Consider the following 27,186-nt stretch of genomic DNA (forward strand, 5'->3'; position numbering starts at 1 on the left):
TGCAACTGCGACCTGAAACAAGTATGGATCCAAAGCAGATTCACCTGGTTAGTTCTGCTCCTATTCAGGTTAAGAGAAGAAGCTTCGATGTCTGCCATAAAAGAGAGATGTGCACTTGGCACATGAATCGAAGGAAGGAAGGATTCTTTAGGAAGGAAGGTGCCTCCGAGCTGTCTGTACCCAGCTTTTGAGTGTGACGCTGCCAGGCAGGAGGCTATCTGAGAGGCAGGCGCTGGGAGAAGGTGCTCAGGGATGGGAACCGGCTCTGCCCTGTGGCAGCTCACGGAGTTTGGGTGGATGAGGGGATGCTGCAGTACTTGCCCTTTTTAGTAAGGCTCTTTAGCAAGGCCTTCATAAAGAATAGAAGAGAGGAAATAGTTAATGTATTGAGCCCCAAGCTCTGCTCTATTCAATCCTTACAAGGATCCTATAAAAGTCCCTATTATTATCCTCCTTTCCCCCCATTTCACAGACAAGGACTCTAAAGGTCAGAGATGTTAAGAAACAGGCCCTAGGTCTCACAGCCAGCAGAAAGGAGGCTCCACATCCAAACCCAGGTCTCTTTGACCTCAAAGTCCGAGTACTCTGTGATACTCAACCCTGGACCCCTCCAGCCTCACCCAAGGCAGAGTCTCAGCTCAGGGCAGGTGGGTGAGAAGAGCAGGCTGGAAACACGTTTCAAATAATACTCTCACTATTGCTGTTACATAGGCTTCGGAGATTTGGGCAAGATCTTTCTAGCTGGTGTGAATTTGCGGATGACAGAGTGGGAAGCATTTCAGGGGCCGCGTGTGAACAAGGTAGAATCACACTGCCTTCGCTGCAAATACCACTGGTCCCTGAAGCAAAACAGTAATCTTTTGTCCGCACACGCATATAGACAGATGTCATGGGGAACAACCCGAGGGCCAGGCCTGAAGTAAGGGCTTCACACCTGTCTGCGTGGCTGGTTAAAAAACGAGGGTCTACTCCTGACACCTGCCTTGTGGGGCTGAGCTTCTCACCTGATCACGTACCTTAAGTTGATTTCCCACTGCACCACCGATCGATCCTGTCCTCCAGCTGTGAAGGCATAGCAGCCATCGTAGGAAAGGGCCATTCCCGCCACCCCGCTGGGGTGGCATATAACAGCGGATGTCTTGTGTGGATTGCCATCAACTGGTAAGATCTGAAGTCCAACCTAGAGAGGAATATGTCACTGAAAATTCAGATTCAGATAACTGGGCCCCAGGCTCGGGCCCGGCACATTCACGGGTCATCTCCAGTGCCGTTTACCGGAAGGACCTGCGTATCTGTAACCACTTCAGTGTGTGAGAGCCCCCGTTTCATGGGGTTAGAGGTTCACACACACACTGACCCCTGTGGGCTGGTCCCTTAGGAGAGAGACGCCAGGTTGCAGTAGAGACACAGGAAGGAAGCTTTTACCCGTCTTCATAGTCAGACGTCCAAGGTTTTCCAGAATAATTCTGGAATCCTACGATTTTATGCTTTTCAATAGATTATTTTTTTTAAAGATTTTATTTATTTATTTGACAGAGAGATGCAGGCAGAGGGAGAGGGAGAAGCAGGCTCCCTGCTGAGCAGAGAGTCTGATGTGGGACTCGATTCCAGGACCCTGGGATCATGACCTGAGCTGAAGGCAGACCCCCAACCGACTGAGCCACCCAGGCACCCCTCAATAGATTATTAAACGTAGAACTAAGTGTAGCTAGTTTGCATGTCTTTATAAGATTTTTCCATGTAAATAAATTGGAAAGAAAAAAATCCTTTGGTGACCACATGTCTTTATGGGAGTACAGAAAATGCAATAACTGCTCAGAAATGCTTACTAAGACCCAATTTCCACTAATTTATGGCAATTTTCAGTATCACTGTTGACCGAGATGAAGGAGCTGGGCTTGGCTGTGACACCTGGCATCCCGGAGTCTGATTCTACTTGGGCCTGACTGCTAATCCAACCCCAGAGAGTCATCTCCCCAGGCAGAGAGCAAAGGCTGCTACCTTGTCTCTGTTAATAAACACCATGTAGCGTTTCTGCAGTTCCAAGGCGGTTTTCACTGGGAGGATTTGTATCTGCTCAATGGGAGACCCAAAAACCGGCCCAAGAAGTGTCTTTCTGCATGAGAAAAAAAAAAAGAAACATTTTTTTTTGAATGCCACAAATCTGATCGTAGATCATACACATTTTGCATTCCCAATTTCTTGTCCTGTCACTCAGCGAAGAACCTCCCTCTCAACCGCTGCTAACAGCTGCCGTAAATAAGAGGCAACAGCTCCAAACAGTAAATGCTCCAGGGAAAGTCTGATTGTGAAGAATGCTTTCGTGGTGGAGGCTCTGAGTTTCCTCCTTGACAGCTGAGTGAAGGGAACATTATGCCTCAAGAATGTGTACAGGAACAAGGGACGAGGAAAACGCGGTGAGGAAGTGACATGCGTTGCCAGGATGTAGGAAGACACCCCTTCCCCAGTGGCAGGCCAAGAGATCAGAATGAGGTGCTGTCCGTGGCTCGAGACCCCTGACATACAGGTCTACAAGCGCAACACGCAAACTTCCCAAGCACTGTCTGGGAAAATAATTGTGATGAATGGTGCCCCAGCAATGGTCAGACTTCTTTAACTCAGACTCTGGTAGGAATCCGATCCGAGGTGAGGTTACGGCACATTACCCTAAGCCCAGAGCAGTACTTTCCCTGAAGCGAGCAAAACAGGAATTTCAGGACCCCCGGCTCACACAGGTACCTTCTGAGGCCTCAGGGAGTCCTGCTGTGTTTTATTCTTAATTACGTATCATTTTTTTTTGTTTAAATATTTTATTTATTTGACAGAGAGAGAGATAGCGAGAGCAGGAACACAAGCAGGGGGAGTGGGAGAGGGAGAAGCAGGCTTCCCGCCAAGCAGGGAGCCCGATGTGGGACTCGATCCCGGGACTCCGGGATCATGACCTGAGCCAAAGGCAGACGCTTAACGACTGAGCCACCCAGGCGCCCGTCCTTTTTTTTTTTTAACAGGGCCCACAAAATTGAATACGCTTCACATCCCACAAAAGCTGGATCTGCTCCTGTGTAACCATTACCATATTTTTATATAAGCCTCTCATGGTTTAGATGTGTTTTCTTCCTGTGTCCCCTGTACCCAGCCCATGACTGGTGGGGACAGTACACACTCCAGGTGTGTGCACTGACTAAATGAGGCGCAAATCCATTAAGCAGTCTTTTTTAAGGACCTTCTGTGCCAGGCACTGTGTGAGGTGCTCGGGACACAGACGTGAGTGAGATTTGGTCACTGCACTGAGCTCACAGCCTGACAAGAGATGACAGACGTGGAAGCACTGAAGGGAGAGGTGTAGGAACAAGCGAGTTCAGGGCTCAGAGACTGCCCTGAGGAAGGAAACATGTGAGCTGGGTCTGCAGTGGTGAGTTGGAAAGCTAGAGAATATGGAGGTGACAGACAACAGGCAGCAAACACAGGTGGCGCAAGGGCATGGGAAGTGGACTGTTGTTGGAAAAGTGAAGAAAACGAAAGGGGGCAGCAGCAGGAGGGGGAGGGCGGTGAGCTGAGCAAGGGGGCCGGGGCCAGCTGTGAGGGTGCCACGGAGGGGTGGGGTCAGGTGGGTGATCCACAGTCAAGTTCATACACATGGAGACTTAGGTGAGGTGTCAGAAATGCTAAATGGCCACCTGAGGGGTCATGCACCAGCTAGCTGCAGGTCACCCTGAGTAGGGATGTCTAAGGACCTTCCCCGAGTATCGCCAAGTGGACAGAGGCAGCGAGAGCATGGCTAGGGGCAGACTCTGGTTTAAATCCTGGCTCGGACCCTTAAAGAGTAGGGTCAAGACTGCGGGGAACGTGGAACCACCGCATGCTGTTGCTGGTGCTGCTTTGGGAAACAGTCTGGCAGTTCCTCAAATGGTTCAACAGAGTTACCACGTGACCTGGTCATTCCACTCCTAGGTCTCTGCCCAAGAGACATGAAACGGGTGTCTGCGCGGAAACCTACACACAAATGTTCACAAGAATAGCCCCGAACAGAGACGACCCAAATGTCTGACAACAGGTGGATAAATAGGGTATGTCTATACAGTGGAATATGATCCAGCCATAAAAAAGGAACGAAACACTGTCACACACTATACCATGGACGAGCTCTGAAGAATCTTGCTGAGTGAAAGAAGCCAGACACAAAAAATCACATATTATATGATTCCACTTAAATGAAATATCCAGAATAGACAAAGCCACAGAGGCAGAACACAGCTTGGTGGTTGCCAGGGGTGGGGCAGGAGTGGGGACAGGGAGGGAGGGAATGGGGCTTGTTTTTGGGGTGATGGAAATGCTCTTGAATTAGACAGCGGTGATGGTTGCACAACTTTGCAAATATAGTAAAAATCACCGAAAAGGGGTAAATTTTATGATATGTAAATTATATCTTAATTTAAATTATAAATAAGAAAAAGGGGGGGGAAGTCAAACTATTCAGCATCCCAGTGCCTCAGGTTCCTCACCAGTAAATAGGGACAATGACACGCCTTCCGCCTGAGACCATGGTGTACAGTAAGTCGGTTAATATACGTAAAGCACTCAGAACAATTTCTGACACATAGGAGGGCCATGTAACTGTCACCTAGTTTTGTTAAATGTATCTGACAATTTTGTAAAGTTAGTATCTTTTGCTTCTGATTGAAAAAGTATCACATACTCATTGTGAACAATTTCACACATTTAGACGTGCACAGGATAGATAATCTACCTAGACGCCCACATTGCTGCACCCTTTAATCCCCAAGTAATCATGGGTAAGTTTGGTGTGTAGGACTCAAGAATTTCTTTTATATATTCTAACCTATATAATTATAATTTTATGTGAAAAGTAGATAAATTATAGAAGTGTAATTTTATAGGAAAATGTGTTACGTCTTGGAGATATTTCCATGTTACTACACAGAGAGCTTACTTTTTCTTTTCTAAAAGCAGCATCATGTTTCAGTGTAGTGACAAGTCATTATTTAACTAATCCCCTATTAATGGACATCTGGATTGTTTCCAATTTTGGAAAATATTTTCAAGCAAGACATCCTTTCACTTATGTCTTGGCATACTGTGTGAGGACTTCTGTGGGCTACATTCCTAGACATCAGACAACATGATACAATTTAGCAAAGCTCTCCCAAAAGGACACCCCAGTTTCCACAACCCCCCAACAGCCAGTGAGTGCCCACCCACTTATACTTTGCCAACACTGTGCCCTGTCAATCATTTTTATTTTGCTAATCTGATTTCTGAAAAATGATGTCTTGTTTTCATTTGCATCTTTGATACACTAGTGAACATCTGTTCATAGGTTTATTGGCCTGTTTCTGCCAACTGCCTTTCAAGTTCTAAATATTTTAAGTGCATTTTAAAATTGTTTTCGGTAAGTCCCGCCCCATGAAAAGGCAATTCCTTCCCAAGTAAGCTGTGGTTATGAGGCTTTGTTATTCCTACAACTTAAAAGATGCTTTATGCAAGGGGCTTTACTTTGGAGTGATGGAGATGTTCTGGAACTAGATACAGGTGTTGGTTGCATGACACTGTGAATGCATTAAATGCCACTAAGTTGTTGACTTTAAAATGGTTAGGTTTTTTTTAAGATTTTCTTTATTTGAGAGAGAGCACGAGAGGGGGGAGGGGCAGAGAGAGAAGGAGAGAGAGAATCTCAAGCAGACTCCCGCTGAGTGCAGAGAGCTGCACGCAGGGTTCAATCCCACAACCCCAAGATCATGACCTGAACTGAAATCAAGAGTCAGACACCTAACTGACTGAGCCAACCAGGCACCCCTAAAATGGTTAGTTTTTATGTTTTACGTTACTGAATTTCACTTTGATAAATTATTTTTTTAAAAGATGCTTTATAGAAGAAATTTAAAAATAAAAATAAAAAGGGGTGCCTGGGTGGCTCAGTCAGTTGGGCATCTGCCTTTCGCTCAGGTCATAATCCCGGGGTCCTGGGATTGAGCCCCGCATTGGGCTCCCTGCTCAACAGGGAACCTGCCTCTTCCTCTCCTCCCTGTTCATGCTCTCTGTTGCTATCTCTGTCTCTCTCAAATAAATAAATAAATTTAAAAAAATAAAATAAAATAAAAACAGGGGCGCCTGGGTGGCTCAGTTGGTTAAGCGACTGCCTTCGGCTCAGGTCATGATCCTGGAGTCCCAGGATCGAGTCCTGCATCGGGCTCCCTGCTCAGCAGGGGATCTGCTTCTCCCTCTGACCCTCCTCCCTCTCATGCTCTCTCTCTCTCTCAATAAATAAATAAAAATCTTAAAATAAAATAAAATAAAATAAAAACAAAAAGATGCCTTACGCTAATTTCCAATTGTCAGGGGCAGAAACTCCAAATTATGTGGCCTGAAGTCCCTGCTTAGTAACTGTTAGTGGGAACTTGGAGCCTGGGGCCCTTCATCCCCAATCTACCTGCTCAGTGAACTCAGATTTACTCCGGACTTGCATATCTGTGGGATATTCAATATCCAAAAAGTTTGTATCCATTAAAGATGATGTATGAAGATTCTGAGATCTTCCTAAAATTTCTTTTGTACCTATTTCTTTCAAATGTCTCCTTCCTAGCGTTTTAATATTAAAAAAAAAAAATTGTGCTGGATTTCTCTCCTGTTCCTGCCACATGACATGGCATTTCTCAATCATTTTTCCTTGTACCCTTCTGCAAACAAATGTTTAAAAGAGAAGAAGATTATGATGATCATCTTGGGTGATCCTGGCCTTTGAGGACCTATCTTTCTGAGAAACATTTCATGACACCGGTCTTCCTCAAGCGTGGGGCCAGCTACTGTTGGCTTCGCACTTCCTTCTCTCAGGTGAGGTCACTAATGCATTCTCACCTGTTGCTCAGCCTCAGTGCCTCTGTTCTTTCCAGACATACCCACAAGGCAGCCAAACCACAGGAGGAGAGGGGATGCCCTCTAGGGCTGACTAGGTAGGAGCCACGGCCAGGGCTGCACCTGGGCCCAGTAGTGCCAAGTAGAGGGCAGAGCCAGAACTAGGCTCAAGGGTTAAGTCCCGCCCCATCCTGAGCAGCAAGTTCTGTCACCTCTCTGAACCTCAGTGGGATACTACTTGGTGGTGGGCGGGGGAGGGTGGGTTGTTGAAGATGAATGCAGAGCCCCGGTGCAAGGATGATGCACCATGATCTGTATCTATCACAAGGAGCAAACCCGGGGAGCCCCGGGCCTAGCAGCACAAGGGCCAGCCACAGACGTAGACCTATTTCAGGACAGAGGAGCTACTGCTCAGAGATGTGGAGCTTTGGATGCCCTGGGCTTGGTCTTCGGCCACTCTTCTATCTGCTTTTCCCTTCTGGAATCTTCTCTTGTCTCATGACTCTAAAGTACCATGTGCTCCTGACCTCAAATGTGGACCTCAGCCCAGCCTCTCCCACAAACTCCACTCCCCTACCAAGATGCAAATTCCATGGCGGCAGGAACACTGCCGTTGGCATCCCTACCTTCAGCACCTCGGACAGAACCTGGCTCAGGTAGAGGCGGGGTAAATACTGAGTGAACACGTGAATGCCATCAGGTAAACTTAAAAACTCCCTTAGGAGCTCAGAGTAAGGAAAATCGCACAATTAGGGGCACCTGGTTGGCTCAGTCAGGCGAGCATGTGATTCTTGATATCGGGATTCAGTTTGAGCCCCACAATGGGCATAGACGTTACCTTAAAAAAATAATAAAATCTTTTTTAAAAAATCGCACAATTGGTAATTTTCAAGTGAATATATATGTTTTTTTATCCACGAGAGAAAGATGGGAGAGTTTATAAAGCATCAGCGACTTTGCGGGTTCCTTTCCTGGGTCTCGGGCACTGAGCTCTGGGTCCCTCATCTCTGTGCAGTGCTGGGCTCTGGATTTGCCTCCTGCCTCTGGCAACTTCCCAGCCACGTGACCCTGGGTGAGAATTATTCAACTCTTCTGTGCCTTGGTTTCCTCCCCTGCATAGTGAGTGGTAGTAAAGGTAGCCAAGCTGCTCTCAGGTCTGTAAGTTGGGACTTAAAAGAAGCCGGGGGCGGAGAAACTGATCTAGGTATCACATCAGCGGGAAGCTCCTCATGCTTACCTGCACATTTTGGTGGTAGAATTAAAAAGTTTCACTTTGTAGCCACTGTTGCAAATGAGCAGGAAGAGTTCCTTGGTGAGTGGTGGGTACCAGACCATACAGGTGGGATAGTTGCCCTGGTCGGTGCGGTGAATGTCCAGGACCTCCAGGTTGTCTCTGTAGCTCTTGAGAAGATTATATTCAATCTGCAGAGGAGGCCAGATAGACACACATGAGGACTGAGCCAAAGGAAGGCAGCCAACAGTCCTATTCTGGGAGAGACAGTATTGGTCCTCCTAAGGGAAGACTTGCCTAGACCCTCACTCCTCATAGGCTGCCATGATGGAGCATTCCTTCTGAGCAAAGACAATGAGCTAAGTGCTCTAAAAACATGACGCCACTTAACACTCCTGACTCCCCTGCCAAGTCATGCTGTTGTGCCCATTTTACAGATTAGAAAACAGATGTTCAGAGAGGTTCAGTGGCTTGCCAAGGTCACACAGCTAAGAAGTAGTAGGGTGAGAATTCAAATTTGGGTCCAAACAGACTCCAAAACCTGAACTCTCACAGTTGTGTTATATCGTCTCCCTTACCATTATCTTGGGAACTCCTTGAGGGTAGGAACTAATTCATATCTAAATCTCATCACTTAACAGTCATAAATCAGCAGCTTGCTGAATTTCATCCATAGGTAGGTTTTGGTGGCCAGCCCATAATGAATGGATGATTGGATGGCCATAATACAGGACAGAAGGGGATGGAAGAAAGAGAGGGAGCGAGGAACAAAGTTAAGATGGATAGATACAGATCTTTGACTCATGATGGGGTTACATTCCAATAAACCACTGTAAGTTGAAAATACCATAGATCAAAAATGCATTTAATACACCTAACCTACCAAACTCCATAGCCTAACCTGGCCCACCCTAAACATGCTCAGAACACGGACATGAGCCTACAGTTGGGTGAAATCACCCACCACGAAGCCTATTTTATAATAGAGTGTTGACTATCCCGTGTAATTTATTGAATTCTGTGCTGAGAGTGACAAACAGAAGGGCCATATGGGTGCAGGTGGCGGTCAGCCTCGTGGTTGCGTGGCTGACAGGGAACTGTGGCCGCTGCACAGCATCCAAGAGAGGATGGGACAAGACCCAAATTCAAAATGCCAAGTGCATTTTCTACTGAAAGGAGTATTGCTTTTGCACATCCTTGAGACCAAGTGTCGACTCAGAAAGGTTTATGCTACCTCATTGTACGTTCATTTTCTCCAACAAACACCCAGACTTTGGGCCCGGTTCTATGCCAGATGCCAGGGACACAACAAGAATGAAACACCCACTGTCCCGGTGGCAAGGTAAATGGACACTGAACAGCTCACCAAGAGCCTGTCTCTCCCGAGGCTCAGCAGTCTCGGCTCATTGCTGTCCAGATGAACCCCAAACAGGAGACTGCGGATGCTTTTGCGATGAGAACGAAGCCTTGCCAGATATTCCCAAACCCGGTGTCCATTTTTGACTACCACCATGTAAACAGCCACAGTAAAGTGTACATCCTGAATAGGAGCCAAAGAGCAGAAGTTATTCCTTTTTAAGTTTTGTAACTTAAAAATCATCACCATGTTTTTCATACTAATGTTGCCTTTAGAATATTTTATCCAAAAAGAAATTTTAGTCTATCTGAGCAAGTAAAAAAAATCACATCCATTTTACAGATGAGAAAATTAAGGTTAAAAGTAGATAACCCACAAAGGTAAGGGGGGGGGTAGAAAGCATCTACCTGACACCGTGGTCTTACGCTTCTTTCCAGTCCCCACCTCATTCTGTGTGGAAAACTGAAACCCTGACTCTTTTTGCCTTTGTCTTCCCTACTCTGTATCCAGCTACACAAAATGAAAAAGGTATGAGTTCTAAAAAGTATCACGGCTGAGAGTGAGCCGGGTGGGAGAGTGTGCGAGAGCAGCCGGAAGGGAAAGGGGTACCTGGGTCAGGAGCCGCAGGGGTGAGGAGGTTCAGCGGTGAGCCTGTAAAGGTGTGGAGCACACAGACCAGGGGAGGCGCCGGGCACAGAGGCGGGGGTGGGGGAGTAGTGGGGACGTGGGGAGCAGCAGGGACGTGGGAAGCAGCTGTGGCTCTTTCCCCTCGGCCAACATCAAGGCGAGATGAGCACACGGCAGACCAGGAGAGCTGGCAGGAAGGGAGAGGCTAAAGGTCTCAGAAAATCTTTACTGAGCTTAGGAGCCCTATTCACAGAGGGAAGGAACAGAATCCAAAACACCGGGGGAAGACGGTGCTTTGAGATAAATGTGAATGTCATCTTGTCAAAAATCAAAGGGAAAGATGAAAGAACAGATGCCAAGGAAGGGGTCCAGAAACCAACACACCAAAATGAGCGGTCAGGATGGCAGAATCCCAGTCTGCAAGTCCTGAGGCCTGGTCTCATTTCGAGCGAGAGTCCCTCCTCTCTTTACAGTGGCTTTGTGGAGATACATTTCCCACTGCACACAATTCACACCTTTAAAGTGTACGACCCCGTGGTTTTTAGCGTATTCACAGAGCTCACCACCACAATTTTAGAGCATTTTCATGACCCCAGAAAGAACCCCAAATCCACTAGCAGTCACTCCCCGTCCCCCCACTGCGCCCCCCTCCCCGCACCTCCACCAGCCCTCCCTCCCTTTTGGTCGTAAACAAGATTGCTAGATCACAGGACAGCACCCAGTGGAAACACTCACAGCAGTTGCCATGTACTGGGAGTCATGGGAGAAGCTGATATGAGTCACGTTGGTTCTGGAATATTTGAAAGGCTCTGGGATTTGGTTTTCTAGGGACATTGCATCAAGAATATAAACTGTCCCCTCAGTGAAGCCAGCCCCAAGAAGGGCTCCTGAAATCACAAGCCAGAGAACAATGCTCTAAAAAGGACTTCGTTCCTTCAGAAAACATCAACTCTCGGGCCAGACTCTGTTCTAGGTGCTGAGGAGACAGCAATGAACATGACAGGCCGGGACCCTGGCAGGAGAAATAAACGGAAAAGCATGAGGCTCTGGGGTGGGTGCTCAGACACTACTAGGCACGGAGTGCTGCAGGGTCCCGAGGGGCAGGTGTCTCATCTAGCTGGCTGTGGGGACAGCGGTCAAGGTAAACTTCCAAGGGCACAGCCATTGGGTCTGTTTTTTCTTGGAGCCCAAGATAGGCTGATAAAATGAAAATACCTTCAGGATTGTAGGTTAGACTCTGGACGCCAAGCCCCTTCTCAAAGACCCTGCTGAAAAGGTACTTTTTCTTTTCGTAATCCCACACTTTGATCATCCCACAGAAACTCCCAATGGCGATGAGGGGTTGGTATGGGTGGCAGGAGATGGCACAAATCGCATCCTTGGGCTCCACGAATAACTTCTCAAGTTTGGTCCCATCTGTCGTTAAGTGGTACACTGTTGCATCAGATGTTCCAATGATAAGATTCCTGTTTGCCAAGGAGAGACCCAACAGTATCAGTGTTTGCAGGGAATGGGGCACGTCAGCTATTCTGCTTCTAATTGCACAGGAAACGCCTCTGTCGTCTGTAATTTAGTGACATTATTAACCCAACATCTCCAAAAATACACTACCAATACCCAACAGCCTCCATTTGCAAGTGAAAAAGCCCACATTTCTACATGTAAATTGAGTCATTAAGTATGCAGATGGACAGTCAGTTGTACAATTAGCTAATCTGCACATGCAAATATTCATTTGTGTATGCAAATATGGAGTTTGGTGCAGACATACAGATGTGCCTGCAAACACTGCAAGGGTAATTAAGCAGACTCACAGATAATTCAGTCTTGAAACGTTATGGCTGTTAATTATCAAATGCCTTTAACCGCAGCGCTAGGACAAACTCGGCTTCGAGAAAAGACACCAAGCTGCAGCAAAGGACTCCAAACACAACAGAGATTAGAGCTCAGGGATAAGCCCTTTCCAGTTTCCAGTTGCTAAAGACTCTTGAAAGAAAATAATGCTTCATTTTAAAAAACGATTGGACAGTGACTCTAATCAGCTGTGGAGATCCATCCGAGAGCCCCATAAAGGCCCTCCGAGGAAATCCTGTTCTAGCTCGTGTCCCGGGAACACGGTGAACATTCCACTGCGTGCCGACTAACAGAGAGGACATCAATCATTTGTTGGCCATTCAAATTCTAGATTCATTAACAACTTACCTTACAATAAAAAGGTCACCTTTTAAAGTGCAGTCTGGAGGATAGTTTGATTTTTCAGTGGGCGGAGCTGCTGGGGTCTTTGAAAACGACAGGGTCCTTATGGAGCTCAGTTGGAAGTTGCTGTACCAGTTAACAATGGACAGGGTGTGATCGTAGAACTTAATGTTGCCTCTAATATCACCTGTGACAATATAGCTGAAAGGGAAAAAACATCGTTTGGTAACTAACAGTAGTAGATACCAACTACTGAACAGCTAATTATATGTCAGGCTTGGACTCCAGGTGTTGTAAAAACTTCACTTAACACTGTCCTATGAGGCTGATTTTACTGTTGTTCCGCTTTACATCTGGGAAACTGAGGCTCAGAGAAGTTGCTCAAGGCCTGGGGTTGCCAGATTTAGCAAATAAAAATACAGGATGCCCCAGGAAATTTGAATTTCAGTTAAGCAATGAGTAATCTTTTAGTAGGAGTATGTCCCAAATATCGCACCGGACCGACTCACACGGGGCAAGGCTCTGGGCCCGTGGCCAGTCTGTGCGGGGATCCAGGTGCACCTAACGCAGAGCGCACACTCTCGCTCTCCTCTCCCTGCCCTCCCAGATCAGCCCCGTGCAGCGGCAGTGGGCGGTGTTGGCATTCTCTGCCAGGAGCCCACGGAGGACTCCAGAGCCCATCTGCCCGCCCTCCGAAACCACACAGCCAGGCAGCGGCACGCAAGCAGCTTTACAGGAAAGCACTGCTCTCAGAGCCACGGCAAAACCCTGCCGAGTCTCGGCCCAAGGCCGTGTCGCGTGACAAAATGTCTTTTATTTCCAGTCCTCGGATCCAACCCAAACGGGCTTTTTTTTTTTAAGCCTCTGACATAAGTGTAATCACGGGGAGATAGAGGGATGAATTTCCTCTTATAGATGCAAAGTGATTAAATGCAGTTTCCGATTAATAAGCAAGCCAGGTAGGCAGAGTAATTGGCTACAGCATCTTTCACTGCCCTCTGCTGGACAGAAGCGGCAAAACAGGCCAAGTGTTTTCAAGACCCTTCATGGGCTCCCTGGTCCTGGCTGGGTTTTATTTAACATGGAGAGAGGGGGAACCCAGGCCTTAGTCTTTACTGGGCCCTAACCCCCCCAACTAATTAAAGGTTGATTCATCATCAGCTGCAATTCTACTATTGTCTTTTCCACACCCCTGAGTGAGGACAATTTGCATTTCTCTTTGTAAAGCCATGCCAGGACCTCACTGCTTCCTGTATTAAAAGAAATGAAAAGGAAAGCAGGGCTTCTGGAAAGCAGATGGCACAGTGACTCCAACTACATGTGCATGGTCCCTGTCATTAGGCAGCGGGAACTTGGGAACTTCTCGAACATACTAATAAGGACTATTTCATCTAGAGCTCCCCTGTGCCAGACAAGGTACTATGAGTTTTACATGGCTTGCCTCACAAAATCCTCATAAAATCACTCTGAGAGAGAGTGTGGTCATGCCCATTTTGCAGATGGAAAAATGGAGGCTCAGCCAAGTTAAATCCCTTGCCCCGAGTCACTCAGCAAGGAAGGGATGTGAACCCTTTTCTGTCTGAGACTAAGGCTTTTAATGACCCTCTCTGAGCCCCCACAGCCTCTTGAGTCAGTAAACTTTATAAAGTTCTGTTGTATTTCATCTTTTCATAATGGGTGTTATTTTGTAATCAGAAAAAATATAGCTATTCACGTTATTTTCTTAAAATTAAAGTATGTAACATTTAGGGTGCAAAATAAGTCTAATTAGTGTGGAAGAAAAAAACAAGTTTCTTTTTGTTTCACCAACACAGAGGGATTTTTAAAAGTAATGCATGCCCATGATTAAAAGAAAAAAAGAAAGGCAAACCAATTAGTACAAATGAGACTACAAGAAGAGGTGCATCCATCCTGACCCTTGATCCTACTTCTCTGTTCTTTTCCTCAGAGGCAGCAAACATTCCCAGTTAATAATGAATTTCACCAGAAATATTCTATGCATATACAAAATATATGTATACATCCGAAAGGCTTTTAATATACTTTGGTAATCACTGATAGCTACTTTTTCATTAAGTTAATTACCTATCAACTGTAGTGAGCACAGTGATGCCCTCTTTCTGCAAATGAACCAATTTACAAGGTTTAATGTGAGGAGAGCCCACCAAGGCGGAGGCAGAGGATGGCGGGCGGTGTATGTCCCAGACAACCAGCTTCCCTTCCATTGTTGCTGAGAGTATTTGTGTTAAATTCAAATGAAAGACTGACTGGCTGAATTTTCCCACAAGCTTGTTGAATGTCTGCATTTCAAAAGACAGATTATAAGTTACAGTGGTAATAAATATAAAACAAAGCATTTGTCAATATGGCATATTTTATAATATTACATTGATTTACAGTAGGAAAAAGATACAATTAAAAAACCAATCACTAAGAAATCTCTCCCCCGTGGATTGCCGTGGTGCAGGCCATTCTGAACCTCTGAAGGTTTGCTAGGAGCAAGTGAAGGGTTGTGTACTGGGTTAATTAAACTGTTTGCTTAAAGCAAATGAAAAGGTGTTTAACCACTTGTTTATACCTGTTCAATTTCTCTTACTGAGGTTTCAGAGACTGATGAAACTAATGTCTATCGTGAGCAAAAGCATGCTCCAGTTGTAAGATATCACAAAAATAATTATCCCAGTCTTGTAATTATAAACTTTTTTTCCCATAAACCATTTTCCCATCAGTAGAAATTAAGTACTATACACAGACATGCCCCTGACTCCTCAAGAAATTTGTGCTACATAAAATAAGGCACTAGGGCCATCTTTCTTAGGCAATGTCTTGGAGACCAAGTGTAGAAAGAACCCAGAGTGTGAATGGAGCCCCTCAGGGAGTGTTTAATGAATGAATAAATCAAAGAAACTCCTCCATTTGTCATGCAATACAGCAGGTTTGCTGCCCGGTTCTCTAACCACACGGAGAAGACCCTAAGGCTCACCTCTTCTGTCTTAAACACAAGACGGTTAGTAAAACAATAACTGGTCAAGTAAGGGCATCAGGTTCTTCCTAAGAGCTGTTCTGCTTCCATACAAGGCATTTTCATTTCAAGCTGAAGTCAGTCCTCGTTTGTGTGTTCTGTATTTGCAAATTCACCTACTCCCTAAAATTTATTTATGACCCAAAATCAACCCTCATGGCACTTTCATGATCGTTTGCAGACACGTGCACGTGCAGAGTGGCAAAAATTTGACTTTCCCTGTGCGCACATTCCTGCCGAGGTCGAGCAAGGACATGCTCTGCCTTCTTGTTTCAGCTCTCAAACTGTAAACAAGTATCCTTTTCAGGGTCTGTTTAGTGCCATGTTGTTCACGTTTTTGAGGTGCTTTCTGTTGATGATGGCAGTATTCAAACTAGCCGCAAATATGCTACTGAAATGCTGTCTAGCATTCCTAAGTGTGAGAAGGCCATGAAGTACCTTCCGGAGAATATACCTGAGTTAGATAAACTTCATTCAGGCATGCGTTCCAGAGCTATTGGCTGTGCATCAATGCTAATGAATCAACATTATGTATTAAACACGGTGTCTTCAAACAAAAACACACATAAAACAAGGTTATGTATTGATCTGTTGATGAAATTGTTCTGACCCGAGGCTGGCAGGAACCCAATCCTGTATTTCTCCTAGGAGCAATGATCTTGTATTCACTAACTGAGGTCTGCGGAGACTTTATGGAACGAAACTGCCAGGAATAAATGAGAATTGGCTTTATTGTTTGATAACTTTGATTTATGAGAAAGAGTTTGCAGACAGAATAATCTCTCTTTGTATTCATCCATCTCATCTTTTTTTTCTTTTTTTTGGCATGCCCTCTTAAAAATAAATTTCTGTAAATCGTACCAAGAGTAAAGAAAGGAAGCAGAAGAAACACCATAAGGTGCTCACTGAGGGCAGATTACATGGGTGTCAAATGCAGTTGCTGCAGGAGACAGGACCCGAGGTCCACCTCAGATGAGACCGCTCCAGGCAAGCAGGCAAGATAAATGGTTTCCCCCAACACCTGCCTCACCGCCTTTCTACTGGCTCTGAAACATTAAATACCCAGATTGTGTTGTGTTACTCTGAAAGCTGGGTAGGCTAAAAAGGAGCCACTCGTGTTCAACTATTTATTACATCAGTCCAAAGCAACTTCCATTCTTTGTCATAAGCACACATAGGTTAGTAAAGCCATCACTTATTTGGATATTTTCTCAAGGTAGTCAACTTTCTTTTCCATATTTTATTTTGAACAATGGTTCCATTATTTTCAGCTGACAATTCAATATGGTAAAGGACCCAAGTAAAAATGTCAAATGATTTCCCAACGGTTTAATATCAAGACATACAAAGAGTAGCCCAAAGTGACTAAGCTTACACATACTTATTTACTCTCCACAAAATCTGACACATAAAAATGCAATAGGCATACTCACTTTTTCTGTTAAACGTGGGGCACTGTAAGCAAGTATATTTCCCTCTTCATACTGATAAGTACAGAAAAAATAATCACTACTACAAAAAGACCTAGTTTCCAAAAGAAAGAACTAATATAACCACAAGATCAAAACAAATGCATCTAAACAGGGTCAGAGGGCGCCTGGGTGGCTCAGTCGTTAAGCATCTGCCTTCGGCTCAGGTCATGATCCCAGGGTCCTGGGATCGAGTCCCACATCGGGCTCCCTCCTCGGCGGGAAGCCTGCTTCTCCCTCTCCCACTCCCCTTGCTTGTGTTCCTGCTCTCACTGTCTCTGTCTCTGTCAAATAAATAAATAAAATCTTTAAAAAAAATAAAAAAAAAATAATAAACAGGGTCAGAGCTTTGCAATCTCTACAGATAAGAGAATCTGCTGCCTCCAGGAACATCTGAAAACATTCTGAAAGAGGGGCACCTGGGTGGCTCAGTCGTTAAGCGTCTGCCTTCCACTCAGGTCATGATCCCGGGGTCCTGGGATCGAGCCCCACATCAAACCCCACATCAAACCCCGCATCAGGCTCCCTGCTCGGCGGGAAGCCTGCTTCTCCCTCTCCCACTCCCCCTGCTTGTGTTCCCTCTCTCGCTGTGTCTCTCTCTGTCAAATACATAAATAAAATCTTAAAAAAAAAAAAACATTCTGAAAGAAAAGCAAGTACGTAAAAAAACGCCACAAATGACTGACTTTAAATGATAGTAAATGCAAATCTGATGGCCACATTTATAAGGCATTAAAGCTACAATAAGTACGGGAAGTAATGACCACCACTGAAAATTAGTGATTGAATCAGTATTTTTGTTTTGCTTTTTTTTTTTAAGATTTTATTTATTTATTTGAGAGAGAGAGAATGAGAGACAGAGAGCATGAGAGGGAGGAGGGTCAGAGGGAGAAGCAGACTCCTTGCCGAGCAGGGAGCCTGATGCGGGACTCGATCCAGGGACTCCAGGATCATGACCTGAGCCGAAGGCAGTCGCTTAACCAACTGAGCCATCCAGGCGCCCTGTTTTGCATTTTTAATTGAGGTAAAATTCACATAACATAAAATTAAACCATTAATCATTTTATTATTTTTAAAAGATTTTTTTTTTACATTTTTTAAAATTTAAATTCAAGTAATTATAAAGATTTTACTTTTAAGTATCTCTACACCCAACGTGGGGCCTGAACTCACAACTCCAAGATCAAGAGTCACATGCTCCACCGACAGAGACAGCCAGGTGCCCCAACCATTAATCATTTTAAAGTGTACAATTCAGGGACATTTAGTACATTAATAATGCTGTGCAACCATCCCCTCTGTCTAGTTCCAGGGCATTTTCATCACCCCAAAAGGAAGCCCCCTCTCCATTAAGCTGTCATGTGTACCCCTCCCCCAGCCCCCGACAACCACCATTCTGCACTTCGTCTAATAGATCCTCCTATTCTGGACATTTCATATCAATGGAATCATACAGCTTGTGGCTTGTCGTGTCTGGCTTCTTTCATTTAACATGATGTTTACGAGGTTCACCCACGTTGTAGTGGGTTGTCAGTGCCTTGTTCCTTTTTACGGCTCAATCGTAGTTCATTGTATGGATGGACCACATTTTGTTTATGCATTCATTAGCTGGTGGACATTTGGTTTGCTTCTACCTTTTGGTTATTGCAAAGAATACTGCTGCTATGAACACTTGTATGTATGTATTTGTTTGAATGCCTGTTTTAAATTCTTTTGGATTTAGGAATTGCTGGGTCATATGGTAATTTTATGTTTAACTCTGATTTTTTTTTAATCTCATGATTCTGCCCTGTGTCAATATATATATTACTGATCTGTTTGCTAATTCCTTTCTAAAAGGGGGTAAAAGCCAAGGTCCTGAAAAACCCTGTATTTTTTAAACCTGTTAAATACATTCAAATAAATATTTGCTTCATTATTTTAAAAAATTAAATGAAATTTAAATTATCTGCTTCTGATTTAATACACTAATTTCCAACGAGACTAAAATAAATGCTATAATTAAATCAAACCATTTTAATACATATTTATTGCTTCCTAAGTAGATACTATATTGTTACATTACCAAAACATCTATACTCAGGGAATGAATATATACTTGTCCCTACATTTAAGACAAATCAAAATATTTCTACTTACCCACAAATAATATATTGCCTGTGTTTTACTATTGCTCACCAATTCTTTATTATTTGTTGGATTAAACGTAAGGTAGTTCTGAAATATAAAGTATGGAAATATATTACATTACAATAAATTTTCTGTTTCTCTCTGGCTAAGCTAAATGTTAAAAATAAATAATATTTTTATTATAATAAATAGCTGAGTAGGAATATAAAACAGAAAAAAAACACGGCAGGAGCGCCTGGGTGGCTCAGTCGTTAAGCGTCTGCCTTCGGCTCAGGTCATGGTCCCAGGGTCCTGGGATCAAGTCCCACATCGGGCTCCCTGCTCAGCGGGGAGCCTGCTTCTCCCTCTCCCACTCCCCCTGCTTGTGTTCCCTCTCTCGCTGTGTCTCTCTCTGTCAAAGAAATAAATAAAATCTTTAAAAAAAAAAAAAAAAAGAAAAATACACGGCATTTTGTAAGCAACAGGAATATAATTTAAACACTGAGTGTTAAAATTAATGGTCTCAAATGTGTTCCCTTTCTTATTTAGTCTTTTTTTTTAAGATTTTTATTTATTTATTGAGAGAGAGAGGGAATGATAGAGAGAGAGCATGAGAGGGAGGAGGGTTCAGAGGGAGAAGCAGACTCCCTGCCAAGCAGGGAGCCCAATGCGGGACTCGATCCCGGGACTCCAGGATCATGACCTGAGCCGAAGGCAGTCGCTTAACCAACTGAGCCACCCAGGCGCCCCCTTATTTAGTCTTATTTATTATAATTCATCATCTGTAAATTGGAACAAGCAAAAGTAGCACAATATTCACTAATAGCCTTTACTCTGTGTCCTTTTGGGCAAAAACTGCTGCATACACATTTCTAAATTTGACAAGGCCACAAGGTAACTTGGAATGAATGCCAAATACCGGAAAGAGTTTCTGATTCTTGCCAACATGGTGAATAGCATGGGCTGCCTGGCTCCCTTCCCAAAAATCAACCCTGCAGTAACTATGGAAGTGAGGAAACCACAAAATGCAGAAGCTAAACAACAGCAACAACACAGTGGAGATCCCTGGGGAGACTCAGGCGCGTGTCCTGCCAGGGTATGTGGGTGGGACAGGGTGGCTGCAGCCTGACGTGAAGGGCTGCAGGGGGCAGCCCCAGGAGACGGATTCTAGAAACATGTCTTAAGTTCCATTTCTGCCACCTCTACCCCATCGCCTATTCCTTGCCTACTCCAGGAATGTAAAGGACCAGTGCCAGTGTCTGAGAAGTAATTTCAGGACAGCTCAAAGGCCTGGGGGGTGGGAAGGGGTGGGGAAGATCAGATGGAAGCAAGTGCGTGGACAAGATCTCACGAAGGCTGGAAATCAGTCGCAAATCACTGCAATCTATGATTCAATTAATCAAAGTTAATCTCTGATTAACTTTGCCAGATGCCCAGCAAGAAGCAAAAGTAAGTCTTCCTCGGAGGAAGTTATCATCCTGAGCCTCAAATTATTCCTATACTTTTTAAAGTACGACATTGGGCATTTGATGAAAACATAACCAGGCATATGAAAGAGACATATCTAAATGACTGACAACTGAGGAGGGAAGCAATCATCTGCAGGAGATGCAGGTATAGTATTGACACACAGACTTGACAATAACTGTGGTCACGATGTGCAAGAAAGTAGAGGACAAGATGGGTAATCTCAGCAAAGAACTCTATTTTTAAAAAGAATTAAATGGAAATTCTAGATCTGAAAAAAATTATTAAAAAAAAAACTCAAAATAGGATTTAATAGAAAATTGAATATAGCCAAAGAAATAATTAGTCAGTACGAAGGGAAGATAAATTATAGGAGAAAATATCCAGACTGAAGGATAAAGACACAAAAGAACAGAAAATATAGACAAGACAATAAGAGACATATAGGACAAGATGGGTCTAATGTACGTATAATTGGAGCTCCAGAAGGTGAGGAAAGATTTTAAAAAGGTGATAAAAGTAATGTTTAAAGAAGCAGTGGTGGAGAATTTTGCAAAACTGAGGAAAGATAAGACATCCCAAGTTCAAAGAACCCCAAAAGATGTGTTTTGGGTATTTTTTTTTTTTAGATTTTAATTTTTATTTATTTATCCTTTTTTGTAAGTAATCTCTATGCCCAACGTGGGCCTCAAACTCATGACCCAAGATCAAGAGTTGCATGCTCCACTGACTCAGCCAGCCAGCACCTAGTTTTGGATTTTTTTTAAATCAACAACATATCTATATACATACAGTCATCAAAAACTGCTGACAACCAGCAGAAAATCTTAAAAGCAGCCAGAATGGAGCAGGAGGGGGAAGACACACAACTTCCAAAAGAGGGAACAATAAGATCGACAGCTGGGGTGCCTGGGAGGCTCAGTCGTTAAGCGTCTGCCTTCGGCTCAGGTCATGATCCCAGAGTCCTGGGATTGAGCCCCACATCAGGCTCCCCGCTCTGCGGGAGGTCTGCTTCTCCCTCTCCCACTCCCCCTGCTTGTGTTCCCTCTCTCGCTGTGTCTCTCTCTGTCAAATAAATAAATAAAATCTTTAAAAAAAAAAAAAGATTGACAGTTGACTTCTCAACAGAAATGGTGTTAAGTCTGAAGAAAATGGAATAACATCTTCAAAGTACTGAAATAAGAGAACTACCAACCTACAATCCTATAGTTAGGGAAAACAGCCTTGAAAAACATAGATAATTACCAAGAGAAATGAAAGCATATATCCCTACAAAGACTTGTGCATGAAATTTCATGCACCTTTGTTTTCAAAAGCCACAAATAGGAAACAGTGCAAATGTCTTTTAACAGTGAATAAAGAAATTGTGACATATCCATTCAATGCATGGCTATTCAGCATTAACATTATAAAGGACACATAAAGAATAATAAGAAGGAATAAACTATTGCTCCACACATGGATGAATCTCAAAAATTAAACTGAATGAAAGAAGCCAGAGCCCTCCACAAAAAGAGTCCATTCTGTAAAATTCTAGGGTATGCAAACTAATAAACATTAATAAACAGGAGGGTAGATGTTGGGAGATGGGTGGAGGGGGAGTTGAGGTTTATTCCCATCACAATGGAAAGTCACTCAAAGACTTGCAGTAAGAGGAGTGCCTGGATGGCTCAGATGGCTAAGCGTCTGCCTTCGGCTCAGGTCATGATCCCAGGGTTGTGGGATCGAGTCCCACAGCGGGCTCCTGGCTCAGCAAGGAGCCTGCTTCTCCTTCTCCCTCTACCTCTCTCCCTGCTCAGGCTCTCTCCTCTCTCTCTCTCTCTCTCTGTATCTCTGTGTCTCAGATGAATAAATAAAATCTTAAAAAAAAAACAAAAACTTGAAGTAAGAGAGTGATATAATCCGTTTTGCTTATTTAAGAATTATCACTCTGACTGCTGCAGGAAGACTGGTAGGATTGGGACAAGAGTGAACACAGATCAGCTGGGAGGATGTTGTAGTCATGCAGGGAGCTGTGGTGGCAGTAGAAACGGAGAGGGGAGGAAGGATTTTGGAATGCATCTTCAGAGTACACAGTACTTAAAAGACATAGGAATGGATGAGAACACCCAGGAAGAAGGTGTAGCAAGAAAAGGAGCTCCCACAACTCAACCCTGAGGCCTGCCAACAGTTAGAAGGTGTGCAATGAAAGAGGACAAGCGGGGTGCCCAGGTGGCTCAATCATTAAGCATCTGCCTTCGGCTCAGGTCATGATCCCAGGGTCCCGGGACTGAGCCCCACATTGGGCTCCCTGCTCAGTGGGGAGCCTGCTTCTCCCTCTGCTGCTTCCCCTACTTGTGCTCTCTCTCTGTCAAATAAATAAATAAAATCTTTTAAGAAAGAAAGAAAGAAAGAAAGAAAGAAAGAAAGAAAGAAAGAAAGAAAGAAAGAAAGAAAGAAAGAAAGAAAGAAAAGAAAGAAAGAGGACAAGCCCACAAAGGAGCCCAGGAAAGGTCAGTGAGCCAGCAGGAAAGGTGTCTTGAACCCCCACTGGGAGGGGTGCTACTGAGGATTTAATAGTGCTCGTTGACTTGGAAACACCACCGACCAACCGTGATAAACAGATCTGGTAGAGCCATGGGTGGGTGGAAGACAGATCAAAAGAACCAAAATGTTCATCATCAGTAGGATAAATGAGCTGTATTATACTCAAACAAGGAGAGACTCTATAGCAGTGAAAATTAATGAATTATAGCTCAATAATCAACATGGATGAATCTCAGAAACAAGGGGGAGAAAATGAAGCAATTATGACTCCAAATATGTAACAAACAAAACAGGTAAAACAGAACAGGGTAGTACTGATGGAGGGGTGCCTGGCTGCTCAGTCAGTAGAGTGTGCAGCTCTTGATCTCGGGGTCTTGAATTCCAGCCCTATGTTGGGTATGGAGCCTACTTAAAAAAAGGTGGGGGTGGCGCCTGGGTGGCTCAGTTGGTTAAGTATTCAACTCTTGATTTGGGCTCAGGTCATGATCTCAGAGTCCTGAGATCAAGCCCCATGTCGGGCTCTGCATGCAGTGTGGAGTCTGCTTGAGATTCTCTCTCTCCCTCTCTTTCTGCCCCTCCCGGGTCACGCACACAGACACACACACACTCTCTCTCTCTCTCTCTCTTGCGCGCGCGCATGCGCGTGCGCACTCAAAAAAAAAAAGAGAGAGTACTGAGGAATACATACATTGCTAGAAAAAGTATAAAGGAAAGCAAGAGAATATGTAACACAAAATCTGGGACACTGGTTAACTATAGAAAGCAAGGTTGGGGATGAGATTGGGGAAGGAGGACAAAGGGACTTCTAGGGTTTGGGTGATGCTCTTTCTTGACCTGGCAGTAAACACACAGGTACATTCTGTTTTGTTCCTTAAAATGTACACATTTTACATGTATGCCTTATTAAGCAATGAAAATACAAAGAGATCAAATATTTTGTGCACAAAAAAGCAAGAGATGATGAAGTAAGGAAGTGGGTATAGACAGCTCTTCAGAGATGTGTTACTATGAAGAGGCGCAGAGAGCAAGAACTGGAAGGAGATGCGCTGTCAATGGCGTTCTCCAAAAATGGGTGACACGAAAGCATGTGCATCTGCGGAGGGGATAACCATCCAGTAGAGGGAGAGCTGATCACTGCGGGAGAGGACCTTGAGCACGTGAGAGGGATGGCATCTCGTGCCCTGGCCTCTCCAACACTTAGAGGGGCAAGACACGGTGGTGAGGTTGAAAGCAGGCTGTAGGCCTGGGAGTGAGAACAGGCCAGTGTTTGTATCCGATGGCCTCCGTTCTCTCAACGCAAAATGAGAGAGGTCATCAGCCGAGAGGAAGAGGAAGGGCTGGGGAGCTCGGAGGAGGTGAGACAGTCGTCTCTAGAAATGAAACAGCCAGCCTATTAGAAAGCCAGGCCATGCTGAGCGCTCACTCGCCCTTTGTGACTCAAGGCCAAATCGAGGGATTCGGTTCAGCTGGGTGGGCAGGAGCGCAGGCAGGCTGATGGCAGAGCCCTTCCAGACTTGGAGCCTTGCACTGCTGTCCAACAGCATGTTCCGTCGTGACGGAGATGTTCGCTCATCTGTTCAGTCAAACATGGCGGCCACTAAGGTGGCTGGTGAGTACTTGAAATGTAGTGATGTTGAGGAAATGAATTTGTAGTTTTATCTCACTTTAATTGATTTAAATCTAAGTAGCCACATGTATTCTGCAAAGTTTCATGACACAAAATCACATAAAAATGAGTTGAGTTTCTATATACTAGCAATGAACAACCCAAGAAGGAAATTAAGAACACGAATCCACTTATGATAGCATAAAAATACCTAGGAATAAATCTTAGGTGAAAGATTTGTACACCGCAAGCTACCCTGCTGAAGGAAATTCATGAAGACATAAGTAAATGGAAAGACGGCCTGTGCCCGGGCATTAAGAGGACAACAACTGGGCGCCTGGGTGGCTCAGTTGGTTAAGCGACTGCCTTCGGCTCAGGTCATGATCCTGGAGTCCCGGGATCGAGTCCCACATCGGGCTCCCTGCTCAGCAGGGGGTTTGCTTCTCCCTCTGACCCTCTTCCCTCTCGTGCTCTCTGTCTCTCATTCTCTCTCTCAAATAAATAAATAAAAATCCTTAAAAAAAAAAAAAAAAAAAAGAGGACAACAACTACCCAAAGCAACCCGTAGATTCAATGCAATCTCTAGCAAAATCCCAGAGGGGCTTTTTGCAGCAATAGAAAAACTCACTATGGCTGGTGGCTACTGTATCAGCTCAGCTTACAAAAGCTGTGAGGAAATTTTTTCAGAGACCTAGACCTCTGACTGGGTTCTAGGTCCAGCATCCAGGTATGTACTTTCCACAGTGTCTGGCGCATAGTAGGTACTCAGCAAGCGTAGGATGAAGGATGCAAGGATGAGTAAGACGATGCAGAACAGCAGAGTCAACTTTGTGGGTGTCCTTGGGAAGTCACTTCAAGCAAATTGAGACTAATAATTTCTGGATATTAGGAGTAGTGAAGGGCATGCTTCTAGAATAGAAAAGGCTGCTGGACCATGACTTTAGACAAATTATCTAGTAATTAATAGTAGCATTCCACAGATGTTACTAAATAACTCCTTCTCAGCATGTTTGCATGGATTGCTTGAGATACCTTATGTAAAGAACTTAGCAGCATCTGGCATATAACAAATGCTTAAAAAAATGTTGCTAACTATCATCAAGATTAAAATGAGATCAAGGATATGAAAGTGGTTTTTTACAAACTCTAGTGTACCATAACCAAACTCCAGCAAAACCAAAAGTAGGTTTGGACCTGGGTTCAGTGTAACTGTAGACAGATCTTTACAGACTCATCAGGAGCTCACCTGAACACCATACTCTTTGGGAAGGTTGAGCGTACACGCTGGCGTTTCCACTGCTAAAGTCCACCTCCAGATGCAAACTTTCTGTGAGTGACAGCAGATAGAGGAGAATGAGAAGGTTCCTGAAGGCTGCTGAAGTACCCTACACCTCTCGTGCTAACCCTGTAACTTCGGCTCACGGAGCACGGCACCGTGAGCTAAGCCCCAGGGAGAGAGCCCCCGACAAGGGGCCATGGGGTCCGGTCGTTCCCTGAGAGCATCACAGATGCCACGTGGCCTGAGCAGAGCTGCTCACCAGGACACACTCGACAGGCTGGCCAGCCCGCTGAGGCGGACTCCAAGGGCCCCATACCTGGATTTCAGCATCCGAGATGGTTGCCAGATACTTGGCGTCCCGGGTGATGGCTATGGCCCCGATGCCGTTGCCGTCTGCGCAGCTGTCAAATATCGTGTGCACAGGAATGCTGCAGAACAGGGCAGGGGGACACCCATTTTGGGGGTCTGCCTTGCTTCCCAGACAGACTCACTTCAAAAGCCCAATGGCTATGGAGGAACCAAACGTGGTCCATCCATACAATGAACTATGATTCAGCCGTACAAAGGAATGAAGCGCGGACCCCTGCTGTACCAGGGGTGGACCCCGAAAACATAATGGGAAGTGAGAGAAGACTGGCACAAAGACCACATGTTGTATGAGTCCATTGATAAGAAAAGTCCAGAATTAGGAAAGCCATAGGGACAACGCAGATTGGTGGCTGCCAAGGGGAATGGGAGTGACAGCTGATGGTTTTGGGTTTTCCTTTTGGAGGGTTGAAAATATTTTGGAACCAGGGGCGCCTGGTTGGCTCAGTCGGTGGAGCATGCAACTCCTGATCTCAGGGTTGTGAGTTCGAGCCCCACGCTGGGCATAGAGATTACTTTAAAATCTTTTTTTTAAAAAGCAGTTGGAATACAGGTGGAATACAGGAATACAACACTGTAAATGTGCTAAATGCCATTGAACTGCATACTTTACAATAGTGAATTTTACGTTATGTGAATTTTACCTCAATTAAAAAAAAAATAAAACTAACTCAGCATAAGCAAATGTGCTATTTGTTCTCTTCATGAAGTCAGCCGTCACTCACTATTGAGTGCTGATTCTGTGCCAGGCACGAAGGATGGAAATATGAAAAAAGATGCCTGGGACAATACCCCAGCTCTCAGGAAAACAAGCGCCCTCCCACCTAAGCGGGAATATAAATAAGCCCAAGCTTTCTAGACAGCAACTTAGCTGCATCTATTAAAATTTTAAATGTACATACCCTATGACCCAACAATTCCTCTTACACAGCATTTTCCCAGAAAAACAATAGCAAAAGTAAACAGATAGATATAAATTCATGTTCACTGTGGCACTGCTTTAATGGAAAAAAATCTGGAAACAACACAAATATCCATGGATGTGGGAACTGTTAAAAAAT

The 27,186-nt window shown here is 44.6% G+C and overlaps 1 protein-coding gene across 1 annotated transcript in view; it reads right to left on the bottom strand.

Annotated features, from left to right (window-relative positions):
• The window catches only part of CFAP251 (cilia and flagella associated protein 251), a 63,412-nt gene that overhangs the window by 23,453 nt on the left and 12,773 nt on the right, over positions 1 to 27,186 (bottom strand). Inside the window, exons 5-16 of the mRNA XM_035016946.1 lie at positions 26,076 to 26,187; positions 25,727 to 25,807; positions 18,912 to 18,989; positions 16,737 to 16,787; positions 14,367 to 14,581; positions 12,288 to 12,482; positions 11,301 to 11,551; positions 10,821 to 10,972; positions 9,468 to 9,641; positions 8,108 to 8,292; positions 2,002 to 2,116; positions 1,017 to 1,180 (exon numbers count right to left, since the gene is read on the bottom strand). Coding sequence (XP_034872837.1) covers positions 1,017 to 1,180; positions 2,002 to 2,116; positions 8,108 to 8,292; positions 9,468 to 9,641; positions 10,821 to 10,972; positions 11,301 to 11,551; positions 12,288 to 12,482; positions 14,367 to 14,581; positions 16,737 to 16,787; positions 18,912 to 18,989; positions 25,727 to 25,807; positions 26,076 to 26,187 — 1,773 coding nt within the window. The remainder of the gene's footprint in view (positions 1 to 1,016; positions 1,181 to 2,001; positions 2,117 to 8,107; positions 8,293 to 9,467; positions 9,642 to 10,820; positions 10,973 to 11,300; positions 11,552 to 12,287; positions 12,483 to 14,366; positions 14,582 to 16,736; positions 16,788 to 18,911; positions 18,990 to 25,726; positions 25,808 to 26,075; positions 26,188 to 27,186) is intronic.

The sequence above is a fragment of the Mirounga leonina genome, unplaced genomic scaffold (assembly GCF_011800145.1).
Source record: "Mirounga leonina isolate KUSES-001 unplaced genomic scaffold, KU_Mleo_1.0 Mir_171, whole genome shotgun sequence".
In the NCBI taxonomy this organism is placed as follows: domain Eukaryota; kingdom Metazoa; phylum Chordata; class Mammalia; order Carnivora; family Phocidae; genus Mirounga; species Mirounga leonina.